This window comes from Eucyclogobius newberryi, unplaced genomic scaffold (genome assembly GCF_026437365.1).
Source record: "Eucyclogobius newberryi isolate DKJ021-1_F unplaced genomic scaffold, fEucNew1.0.hap1 SCAF_5, whole genome shotgun sequence".
NCBI lineage: Eukaryota > Metazoa > Chordata > Actinopteri > Gobiiformes > Gobiidae > Eucyclogobius > Eucyclogobius newberryi.
The window spans coordinates 40,090,015-40,102,739 of record NW_027316167.1 but is presented as its reverse complement, the minus strand read 5'-3'; the positions used below and the strand labels follow the sequence as shown (position 1 = coordinate 40,102,739).

At 47.8% G+C, this 12,725-nt stretch overlaps 1 protein-coding gene across 3 annotated transcripts in view; it reads right to left on the bottom strand.

Annotated features, from left to right (window-relative positions):
• Window positions 1–8,301: 8,301 nt before the first annotated feature.
• Window positions 8,302–12,725, bottom strand: part of znf609b (zinc finger protein 609b) — a 163,207-nt gene continuing 158,783 nt past the window's right edge. For all 3 annotated transcript variants that reach the window (XM_072464893.1, XM_072464895.1, XM_072464894.1), the window contains one exon: window positions 8,302–9,701. In XM_072464893.1, the coding sequence (XP_072320994.1) occupies window positions 9,658–9,701 (44 nt within the window). In that variant the 3' untranslated portion in view covers window positions 8,302–9,657. The remainder of the gene's footprint in view (window positions 9,702–12,725) is intronic.

The following is a 12,725-nucleotide window of genomic DNA, read 5'->3' as shown; positions in this document are numbered from 1 at the left end:
AGAGTCTTCTACTGTGCACTAGAGTATTCTACTGTCCACAGAGTCTTCTACTGTCCACAGAGTCTTCTACTGTACACTAGAGTCTTCTACTGTCCACCAGAGTCTTCTACAGTCCACTAGAGTCTTCTACAGTCCACTAGAGTCTTCTACCATCCACTAGAGTCTTCTACTGTCCACTAGAGTCTTCTACTGTCCACTAGAGTCTTCTACTGTCCAGAGTCTACTGTCCAGAGTCTACTGTCCATTAGAGGGTTCTACTGTCCACTAGCGTCTTCTACCGTCCACTAGAGTCTTCTACCGTCCACTAGTGTCTTCTACTGTCCACTAGAGTCTTCTACCGTCCAATAGAGTCTTCTACCGTCCACTAGAGTCTTCTACTGTCCACCAGAGTCTTCTACTGTCCACCAGAGTATTCTACTGTCCACTAGAGTCTTCTACTGTCCACTAGAGTCTTCTACTGTCCACATAGTCTTCTACTGTCCACTAGAGTCTGCTACTGTCCACTAGAGTCTTCTACTGTCCACTAGAGTCTTCTACCATCCAATAGAGTCTTCTACCGTCCGCTAGAGTCTTCTACCGACCACTAGAGTCTTCTACTGTCAACTAGAGTCTTCTACTGTCCACCAGAGTCTTCTACTGTCCACTAGAGTCTTCTACTGTCCACTAGAGTCTTCTACTGTCCACATAGTCTTCTACTGTCCACTAGAGTCTGCTACTGTCCACTAGAGTCTTCTACTGTCCACTAGAGTCTTCTACTGTCCACAGAGTCTTCTACTGTCCACTAGAGTCTTCTACTATCCAGACTCTACTGTCCAATAGAGTCTTCTACTGTCCACTAGAGTCTTCTACTGTCCACTAGAGTTTTCTACTGTCCAGACTCTACTGTCCACTAAAGTCTTCTATTGTCCAGACTCTACTGTCCACTAGAGTCTTCCTCTGTCCAGACTCTACTGTCCACTAGAGTCTTCTACTGTCCACTAGAGTCTTCTAACGTCCACTAGAGTCTTCTACTGTCCACTACAGTCTTCTACCGTGCACTAGAGTCTTCTACTGTCCACTAGAGTCTTCTACTGTCCACTAGCGTCTGTCCACTAGAGTCTTCTACTGTCCAGACTCTACTGTCCACTAGAGTTTTCTACTGTCCAAATTCTACTGTCCACTAGAGTCTTCTACTGTCCAGAGTCTACTGTCCACTAGAGTCTTCTACTGTCCACTAGAGTCTTCTACTGTCCACTAGAGTCTTCTACCGTCCACTAGAGTCTTCTACGGTCCACTAGTGTCTTCTACTGTCCACTAGAGTCTTCTACCATCCTATAGAGTCTTCTACCATCCACTAGTCTTCTACTGTCCAGACTCTACTGTCCACTAGAGTCTTCTACAGTCCACTAGTCTTCTACTGTCCACTAAAGTCTTCTACTGTCCACAAGAGTCTTCTACTGTCCAAACTCTACTGTCAACTAGAGTCTTCTACTGTCCAGACTCTACTGTCCACTAGAGTCTTCTACTGTCCACTAGAGTCTTTTACTGTCCAGACTCTACTGTCCACTAGAGTCTTCTACTGTCCACTAGAGTCTTCTACTGTGCACTAGAGTATTCTACTGTCCACAGAGTCTTCTACTGTCCACAGAGTCTTCTACTGTACACTAGAGTCTTCTACTGTCCACCAGAGTCTTCTACAGTCCACTAGAGTCTTCTACCATCCACTAGAGTCTTCTACTGTCCACTAGAGTCTTCTACTGTCCACTAGAGTCTTCTACTGTCCAGAGTCTACTGTCCAGAGTCTACTGTCCACTAGAGGGTTCTACTGTCCACTAGCGTCTTCTACCGTCCACTAGAGTCTTCTACCGTCCACTAGTGTCTTCTACTGTCCACTAGAGTCTTCTACCGTCCAATAGAGTCTTCTACCGTCCGCTAGAGTCTTCTACCGTCCACTAGAGTCTTCTACTGTCCACTAGAGTCTTCTACTGTCCACCAGAGTCTTCTACTGTCCACCAGAGTATTCTACTGTCCACTAGAGTCTTCTACTGTCCACTAGAGTCTTCTACTGTCCACATAGTCTTCTACTGTCCACTAGAGTCTGCTACTGTCCACTAGAGTCTTCTACTGTCCACTAGAGTCTTCTACCATCCAATAGAGTCTTCTACTGTCAACTAGAGTCTTCTACTGTCCACTAGAGTCTTCTACTGTCCACTAGAGTCTTCTACTGTCCACTAGAGTCTTCTACTGTCCACTAGAGTCTTCTACTGTCAACTAGAGTCTTCTACTGTCCACTAGAGTCTTCTACTGTCCACTAGAGTCTTCTACTGTCCACTAGAGTCTTCTACCGACCACTAGAGTCTTCTACTGTCAACTAGAGTCTTCTACTGTCCACTAGAGTCTTCTACTGTCCACTAGAGTCTTCTACTGTCCACTAGAGTCTTCTACTGTCCACTAGAGTCTTCTACTGTCCACAGAGTCTTCTACTGTCCACAGAGTCTTCTACTGTCCACTAGAGTCTGCTACTGTCCACTAGAGTCTTCTACCGTCAACTAGAGTCTTCTACTGTCCACTAGAGTCTTCTACTGTCCACTAGAGTCTTCTACCGTCCACTAGAGTCTTATACTGTCCACTAGAGTCTTCTACTGTCCACAGAGTCTTCTACTGTCCACAGAGTCTTCTACCGTCCACTAGAGTCGTCTACCGTCCACTAGAGTCTACTACTGTCCACTAGAGTGTTCTACTGTCCAGAGTCTACTGTCCACTAGTCTTCTACTGTCCACTAGAGTCTTCTACTGTCCACTAGAGTCTTCTACCGTCCACTAGAGTCTGCTACCGTCCACTAGAGTGTTCTACTGTCCAGAGTCTACTGTCCACTAGTCTTCTACTGTCCACTAGTCTTCTACTGTCCACTAGAGTCTTCTACTGTCCAGACTCTACTGTCCACCAGAGTCTTCTACTGTCCACTAGAGTCTTCTACTGTCCACTAGAGTCTTCTACCGTCCACTGGAGTCTTCTACTGTCCACTAGAGTCTTCTACTGTCCAGACTCTACTGTCCACTAGAGTCTTCTACTGTCCACTAGAGTCTTCTACTGTCCAAACTCTACTGTTCACTAGTCTTCTACAATCCACTAGAGTCTTCTACTGTCCACTTGAGTCTTCTACCGTCCACTAGAGTCTGCTACCGTCCACTAGAGTCTACTACTGTCCACTAGAGTGTTCTACTGTCCAGAGTCTACTGTCCACTAGTCTTCTACTGTCCACTAGTCTTCTACTGTCCACTAGAGTCTTCTACTGTCCAGACTCTACTGTCCACCAGAGTCTTCTACTGTCCACTAGAGTCTTCTACCGTCCACAAGAGTCGTCTACTGTCCACTAGAGTCTTCTACTGTCCACTAGAGTCTTCTACTGTCCACTAGAGTCTTCTACCGTCCACTAGAGTCTTCTACTGTCCACTAGAGTCTTCTACTGTCCAAACTCTACTGTTCACTAGTCTTCTACAATCCACTAGAGTCTTCTACTGTCTACTAGAGTCTTCTACTGTCCAGACTCTACTTTCCACTAGAGTCTTCTACTGTCCACTAGAGTCTTCTGCTGTCCACTAGAGTCTTCTACCGTCCACAGAGTCTTCTACCGTCCACTAGAGTCTTCTACTGTCCACAGAGTCTTCTACCGTCCACTAGTCTTCTACCGTCCACTAGAGTCTTCTACTGTCCACTAGAGTCTTCTACCGTCCACAGAGTCTTCTACCGTCCACTAGAGTCTTCTACAGTCCACTAGAGTCTTCTACTGTCCACTAGAGTCTTCTACCGTCCACTAGTCTTCTACTGTACACTAGAGTCTTCTACTGTACACTAGAGTCTACTGTCCACTAGAGTCTTCTACAGTCCACTAGAGTCTTCTACTGTCCACTAGAGTCTTCTACTGTCCAGACTCTACTGTCCACTAGAGTCTTCTACTGTCCAAACTCTACTGTCCACTAGAGTCTTCTACTGTCCAGACTCTACTGTCCACTAGAGTCTTCTACCGTCCACTAGAGTCTTCTACTGTCCACTAGACTCTACTGTCCACTAGAGTCTTCTACTGTCCACTAGTCTTCTACTGTCCACTAGTCTTCTACTTCCACTAGAGTATTCTACTGTCCACTAGAGTCTTCTACCGTCCACTAGAGTCTTCTACTGTCCACTAGAGTCTTCTACCGTCCACTAGAGTCTTCTACCGTCCACTAGAGTCTTCTACCGTCCACTAGAGTCTTCTACTGTCCACTAGAGTCTTTTACTGTCCACAGTCTTCTACCGTCCACTAGAGTCTTCTACTATCCAGACTCTACTGTCCACTAGAGTCTTCTACTGTCCACTAGAGTCTTCTACCGTCCACTAGAGTCTTCTACCGTCCACTAGAGTCTTCTACTGTCTACTAGAGTCTTCTACTGTCCAGACTCTACTGTCCACTAGTCTTCTACTGTCCACTAGAGTCTTCTACTGTCCAGACTCTACTGTCCACTTGAGTCTTCTACAATCCACTAGTCTTCTACTGTCCACTAGTCTTCTACTGTCCAGACTCTACTGTCCACTAGTCTTCTACTGTCTAGACTCTACTGTCCACTAGAGTCTTCTACTGTCCACTAGAGTCTTCTGCTGTCCACTAGAGTCTTCTACTGTCCACAAGTCTTCTACTGTCCACTAGAGTCTTCTACCGTCCACTAGAGTCTTCTACAGTCCACTAGTCTTCTACTGTCCACTAGAGTCTTCTACCGTCCACTAGAGTCTTCTACTGTCCACTAGAGTCTTCTACCGTCAACTAGAGTCTTCTACTGTCCACTAGTCTTCTACTGTCCACTAGAGTCTTCTACTCTCTAGACTCCACTGTCCACTAGAGTCTTCTACTGTCCACTAGAGTCTTCTACTGTCCACTAGAGTCTTCTACTGTCCACAGAGTCTTCTACTGTCCACAGAGTCTTCTACTGTCCACTAGAGTCTTCTACTGTCCACAGAGTCTTCTACTGTCCACAGAGTCTTCTACAGTGTCAAACGCTTGCACTTCATTCTAGATTGCTCCCGGTGGTCGTTTGGTAATTAGATTAGATTAGGTCTAATATTAGTTTATGGGAGTTTTTATTTATTTATAGCAGATCTTCTACTGAAAGTGTTTTTCAGACTTCCTATAAGTGATCTGTTCTTCTGTATCTACCTCTGTATCTTCCTGCGTTGCATCAATGAAATTTCCCCATGTGGGACAATAAAGGAATATCTTATCTTATCTTAATTTGAACTTCTGCAAATGTATCCAACTATATTCACACATTTATTGTTTATCTATGTACATCTGTCCATATTCATTACATTATTGTGTTCAATTTATTCACTGTACTTTATTTCTGTAATGTAGAAACCACCATTCAATTAATAAAGAGTGATAAAGTCAAGGCTGACGTCCTCTTGATCCGGCCGGACGAACCTGGGAAGATCCCGTCAGTTCAGAGGTCACAAGGTCATGTCTCCTTCCCAACGCCTCATTTACTGAGCTTTATAAATGAATGAGCGCTAACGAGCACAGCAAAGACCTTCTAACATGTTTCTCTTATGTATTTATGATTTACTCCTTCCCATTTGTCACCACAAAGAAACAGGACCAGGTCGTCTCATAAAAAGATTTATTTTTCCAGCCCAAATTTACAAAGGCAAGTTACAGAGTATTGTATAAAAAAGAACCATGATAATGTACACTTTGCACAAACTCCTGAAGGGGACGGGAGAGACGAGGAGGAGATCCGATCATTGTAAACATCCAAGCACCCGCTGGTACTCTCAGGGGTCAGTGTGGGGTCAGTGTGGGGTCAGTGTGGGGTCAGTGTGGGGTCAGTGTGGGGTCAGTGTGGGGTCAGTGTGACGTGGTGGGCGAGGAAAGGACAAACGAGCGAGCGTCTCCTCCACATCTTCACACAATGTTCAACTAGGCACCAAATCGAGACAAACCGCTGGCCAATAAATATATATTATTACCATGAAACAAAGAACAACAGCCAAGCACTTTCCAATATGCCGACAGCAAAACATCTCTGGCTTTTTCATACATTTGTTAGAATATATGGACTTTGCTTTACTACCGAGATCACACGACTCTTCTGAGAGAACAAAAGCACTTTTCACAACCGTGGTTCCGGATAAACTGTGTTTGCTGCTGGAGCCAAAGAAACAGAAACAGGGACTAATATGACATCACCCTCACATGGTACAAAACACCACTCCAACCATAGATGCAACAATCACGCCATCGTCAGCCGAGCGGGAGGGGCCGGGTGGGAGGGGCCAGAGCGGGAGGGGCCTGAGCGGGAGGGGAGAGAGTGACTGGACCAAATGTGACTGGAGGATGTTATGAAGCTGAAACGTCTCTGTTGAATTGAAATGTTTGGTGACGAGTGGCAGTGTCGCTGAGGCGTTTGGACTTTTACAAACTCAATATGTCCGACGTGTGGACAGAGGTGGACAGAGGAGGACAGAGGTGGACAGAGGAGGTCAGAGGAGGACAGAGGTGGTCAGAGGAGGACAGAGGTGGACAGAGGAGGACAGAGGTGGACAGAGGAGGACAGAGGTGGACAGAGGTGGACAGAGGAGGTCAGAGGTGGTCAGAGGAGGACAGAGGTGGACAGAGGAGGACAGAGGTGGACAGAGGAGGTCAGAGGAGGACAGAGGTGGTCAGAGGAGGACAGAGGTGGACAGAGGAGGACAGAGGTGGACAGAGGAGGACAGAGGTGGACAGAGGTGGACAGAGGAGGTCAGAGGAGGACAGAGGTGGTCAGAGGAGGACAGAGGTGGTCAGAGGAGGACAGAGGTGGACAGAGGAGGACAGAGGTGGACAGAGGTGGACAGAGGAGGTCAGAGGAGGACAGAGGTGGTCAGAGGAGGACAGAGGTGGTCAGAGGAGGACAGAGGTGGTCAGAGGAGGACAGAGGTGGACAGAGGAGGACAGAGGTGGACAGAGGTGGTCAGAGGAGGACAGAGGTGGTCAGAGGAGGACAGAGGTGGACAGAGGAGGACAGAGGTGGTCAGAGGAGGACAGAGGTGGACAGAGGTGGACAGAGGTGGACAGAGGAGGTCAGAGGTGGTCAGAGGTGGACAGAGTTACTTCAAAATACTATGAAAAGCAGTGGTCGGGGAAAAGACTCAAGTAAGAGCAAAAAGTATTTAGGGAAACTACTACAAAGTAAGAGTCTGGACATAACATCCGATTTATAATTTAGGGCAGACATTAAATAAAGCACATAATCTGGTCTTTTTAAAGGATAAACTAAACTAAACGACCCACCTCTGCTTTAAAATGTGCTGAACATACATTGGATTCATCATATTTGCCAGATTATTATTGTTATGATTCGTATGTTCAGCGCCGTCGTTATTTTACATTTAAAAGTCTCCAATTCCAAACAAACCCGGCGCTGCCATTAAAATGTGTAGAAACATTCTTTAACAGGTGAAATACTCAAATTATATGCAAAAGAAATATAAGTTAAGGCATTTTTACAATCATGACCTGATCTTGAGCCAATTCAGCTGCTCCAATATCAATGAGATGAAACACCATTTTCTTTTGACTCGTTAAAAAAATGGATTTACTGAATGCAAAGCGCCGACGCTGAAGTGTAAAGGGTCAAATTTACTCTTTGCATCTCAACTGCTCAAAGTCTAAAATGTAGTCTGTAAAAACACTGGATAAAAGAGCTGTGACCCGGGCTCCTGAGGCCGGCACCGCACATCGTCGCGGTAACGGTGAAGGGGGCGTGTGCTATTGTTCCCCTTCACCTGCTTGTCGTTGGCAGCCCCTGGAGTGGTACTGTAGAGCCCCACGCGGCCCCTGGAGTGGTACTGTAGAGCCCCACGCGGCCCCTGGAGTGGTACTGTAGAGCCCCACGCGGCCCCTGGAGTGGTACTGTAGAGCCCCACGCGGCCCCTGGAGTGGTACTGTAGAGCCCCACGCGGCCCCTGGAGTGGTACTGTAGAGCCCCACGCGGCCCCTGGAGTGGTACTGTAGAGCCCCACGCGGCCCCTGGAGTGGTACTGTAGAGCCCCATGCGTCAGAGGCTCCAGAACACGTCACTTTGACACTTTTCCCTATTGTTCACGTTCTTTAAAGACCACATGGGACAATAGACAGTTTGTGTTTCTCTTATAATGAGGCAAAAACACAACACCACCAAATCGAGATGCTTTTGGATATTAAAAAAGACATAATTAATCTTCAAATATAACACGGAACAATAGGATTTCACCGCCAGTGCACAGAGCGCTAATAATAATTACACAGTTCACGTTGCTAAAACACCAGCATTTACTTTCAATACCAGTTTAATATCATTTGGCAATGCATTCCATACATTTGGATCAGGTTCAAATGTTAAATAAGACGACAATAAATGTATTTCTAAACATTTCAAACCAAAGTGTGATCGTGGCGTTGCTCGTACAGTACCACCTCAGCAGAATCCACGTTTGAAATGTGAACAATTTTATCATCAACTCAAGGGCTAAACAACATCTAATACTAAAAATCTGCATTAAAAACGTTATGCAATCTGTGGCAATAGTGTTTCTTTACGAGGGCTGTGGATCCTCCCTAACGTCGGGTCAGAGTAGGATTTCTCCCACTTCACGAGGCTGAAACGTCTGGATTATTATGAAGCCACATGAGCAAACTACAACCTGAAAACAAACTACAACCTGAAAACAAACTACAACCCGGAAACATCAGGTGGTTTGAGCGGCGTTTCGTATGATCCAAGTCGTGACACAAAGATCCTGATTTACAGTGACAGATCCACAGTTAAGCACGTTACTGAAGATTTATTTTACAGCAGAAAAATAGAGAGCGCAAATTTCACATTTTTCAGTGCACAGTCGTACGGGAAAACAACGCAAACAAATAAAATAAAGTAGTGGCTCTAATGACAACACAAAGAAGTGTGACTTGCTCATATGGCTTCAACATGTCTGAGACACAATGACATGGGACAGAAGAGGACTGGAGCGTGGGGCGTGTCTCCGTGAGGTGTGGGGCGTGTCTCCGTGAGGCGTGTCTCCTGGGGCGTGTCTCCGTGAGGTGTGGGGCGTGTCTCCGTGAGGCGTGTCTCCGTGAGGCGTGTCTCCGTGAGGTGTGTCTCCGTGAGGTGTGTCTCCGTGAGGCGTGGGGCGTGTCTCCGTGAGACGTGGGGCGTGTCTCCGTGAGGTGTGCGCCGTCCCAGAGCGAGACGTCCCTGAACTGAAAAAACAAACTCAAACTAAACCTGTGCTGTCCGTGTCCAGAGGGGGCGCTGCAGCCACACGTCGTGTGCGTGAGTCCAGGAGCATTTTCAACCTTTTCCACCTCCTGAAAAACCACGGCTGATTCTTTGACATAAAAGAAGAACAGAGAGAACAGATGACGTGCTGTTCTCCAGGGTCAGTTTGCATTGTATCGTCGACAGTGCAAAGACTATTTTCAGCGTGTCCGGCGGGCGGAGTCATGGCTTAAACCTGGGCGTGGCAGTCCGAGAACAGTTCAAGCTTAACAAGGGGAAAACCGAAAACCAAAAAGGAGGAAGACGATCTGCCAAGCCGTGGGGCAAAGGAACTAAAAATATATATATAGATACACCATTCAACTGATGTCTAAAGGTAACAGCCGGGGGGCGGGGCCATGTGAGCCAGTCACATGAATCTGTGGAGGGTCGAGGTGTGGCGGTCGGGTTTACCTGGAACACACAAGAGGAACGTTTCAACTGGGACATTTACATTCTCTACATTTACCGTGCACTTATCCTAGAAATATTAGACATATTATGGTGCCCCTCAGGCAGGAGGCCACGCCCCTCAGGCAGGAGGCCACGCCCCTCAGGCAGGAGGCCACTCCCCTCAGGCAGGAGGCCACTCCCCTCAGGCAGGAGGCCACGCCCCTCAGGCAGGAGGCCACTCCCCTCAGGCAGGAGGCCACTCCCCTCAGGCAGGAGGCCACGCCCCTCAGGCAGGAGGCCACTCCCCTCAGGCAGGAGGCCACTCCCCTCAGGCAGGAGGCCACGCCCCTCAGGCAGGAGGCCACGCCCCTCAGGCAGGAGGCCACTCCCCTCAGGCAGGAGGCCACTCCCCTCAGGCAGGAGGCCACTCCCCTCAGGCAGGAGGCCACGCCCCTCAGGCAGGAGGCCACGCCCCTCAGGCAGGAGGCCACTCCCCTCAGGCAGGAGGCCACTCCCCTCAGGCAGGAGGCCACGCCCCTCAGGCAGGAGGCCACGCCCCTCAGGCAGGAGGCCACGCCCCTCAGGCAGGAGGCCACGCCCCTCAGGCAGGAGGCCACGCCCCTCAGGACCAGAACCTCCCGCCACAAGAACAGTTTCTTTCCCTCGGCTGTTGGACTCATGAACACTTCTTAAACACTGTCACTTTAACTATAATTTAATCTCTCACTGTTCACTTTCTGCTCTACATCTGGAAATTTAACTGTACATTTGGTGTTCATAGTAAGTATATATATATATTTTTTCCAATGGCAGATTTAAATTGTTTCTCTTTTTGACTCATATATGTTGTTTTATCATTGTTCATTGTTTTATTTTGAATCACCAAAACAGGTTCCTGTGTTTGTGAATTCAGTTCATTGATAATGACAATAAACTGATTCTGATTCTAAGACTTTGAGCAGCAGTTTTTAGATCGTAGCCTCGGCTTTGAATAGTCCAGGGCAAACTTTAAACGTGATGATATTTTCAGACAGTTTGGGGGGAAATACTCGGGTGCTCGCGTCACTGTCGGGCTGGATTGGGTTTTACAAATAACAAAGCATAAGATATATTGCATCATGTGCAATTTTAAATATTTAATGTATTACACAATTATGATGTGTCTCATTTTACAAGTATTCAAACTGGAAAAAACAAGTTTATATTTTAAATATGAATATATAATGGCTGCGTCCAAAGGCACTTTATAAATAAACGGCCGTCACCTTCACTCCATGACCAGGATTTATCTTTGTTAAGATTTGTCTAAAGTTCTATTCAGCAAAAGCACAACATTTAGTTCCTGGCACTTGGTTCATCCTCAGACACTTTCTACACTTTCTCTTCTTTTCCATAAACACTATATTTGACCTGGGCCTGTCACTGCTGCAGTACTCCAGAGGGCCACAAGATGTCACTGCAGTACTCCAGAGGGCCACAAGATGTCACTGCAGTACTCCAGAGGGCCACAAGATGTCACTGCAGTACTCCAGAGGGCCACAAGATGTCACTGCAGTACTCCAGAGGGCCACAAGATGTCACTGCAGTACTCCAGAGGGCCACAAGATGTCACTGCAGAACTCCAGAGGGCCACAAGATGTCACTGCAGTACTCCAGAGGGCCACAAGATGTCACTGCAGAACTCCAGAGGGCCACAAGATGTCACTGCAGAACTCCAGAGGGCCACAAGATGTCACTGCAGTACTCCAGAGGGCCACAAGATGTCACTGCAGTACTCTAGAGCGCCACAAGATGTCACTGCAGACTGCGCTGGGCTCCAGCTCCAGAGCTCTCACTTTGTCCTCAGAAGACCCAACTCTGAGCTGCAGCTTGTGACACTGCGGCACCAGAGCATCAGGACCAGAGCATCAGGACCAGAGCATCAGGACCAGAGCATCAGGACCAGAGCATCAGAGCACCGAGTCTTTGTGTTTACAGCATTTCCAGAGTCAGAGCCAGGCTTCTCTAACGTTATACACACAACGCTCGCACAACGTTCTCACAACGCGCGCACAACGCTCGCACAACGTTCTCACAACGCGCGCACAACGCTCTCACAACGCGCGCACAACGCACGCACAACGCTCTCACAACGCGCGCACAACGCTCGCACAACGCTCTCACAACGCGCGCACAACGCTCTCACAACGCTCTCACAACGCGCGCACAACGCTCTCACAACGCGCGCACAACGCACGCACAACGCTCTCACAACGCGCGCACAACGCTCTCACAACGCTCTCACAACGCGCGCACAACGCTCTCACAACGCGCGCACAACGCTCTCACAACGCGCGCACAACGCTCTCACAACGCGCGCACAACGCACGCACAACGCTCTCACAACGCGCGCACAACGCTCTCACAACGCGCGCACAACGCTCTCACAACGCGCGCACAACGCACGCACAACGCTCTCACAACGCGCGCACAACGCGCGCACAACGCTCTCACAACGCGCGCACAACGCTCTCACAACGCGCGCACAACGCACGCACAACGCTCTCACAACGCGCGCACAACGCGCGCACAACGCTCTCACAACGCGCGCACAACGCTCTCACAACGCGCGCACAACGCTCAACACTTTTGTATCTAGTATGAGAATAAAATTTAAACCTGGCTCTTTCCATTTTTTCAGATTCATATCTGAACATGATGTGTATGAAAGGCGAACATGATGTGAGGACGAGGCGTCTCCTGCGCACACCAAACCTTCACCAGGAACACAATGTCTTTAGTTGTCACGCAAAAGCAAAGTGCTACATTTACATTTGCTGCCAAAAGCTTCGTGTCATTTGTTTAATTCTGTGACAATGTTTTATGGCTCAATTATAGAGCAATTTAGGGGAATTAGAACGGCAAATTAGCGCGCACTTTTCTCCTGTGCCGTGTTTGTCACTTTCACACACGTCTCAATGGAACTATATAAGAACTCAGTGTGTCACAGAAAGACTAAACGAAATATAAAGAACTAAATTGATTTAAAAGGACTTATATTATGAC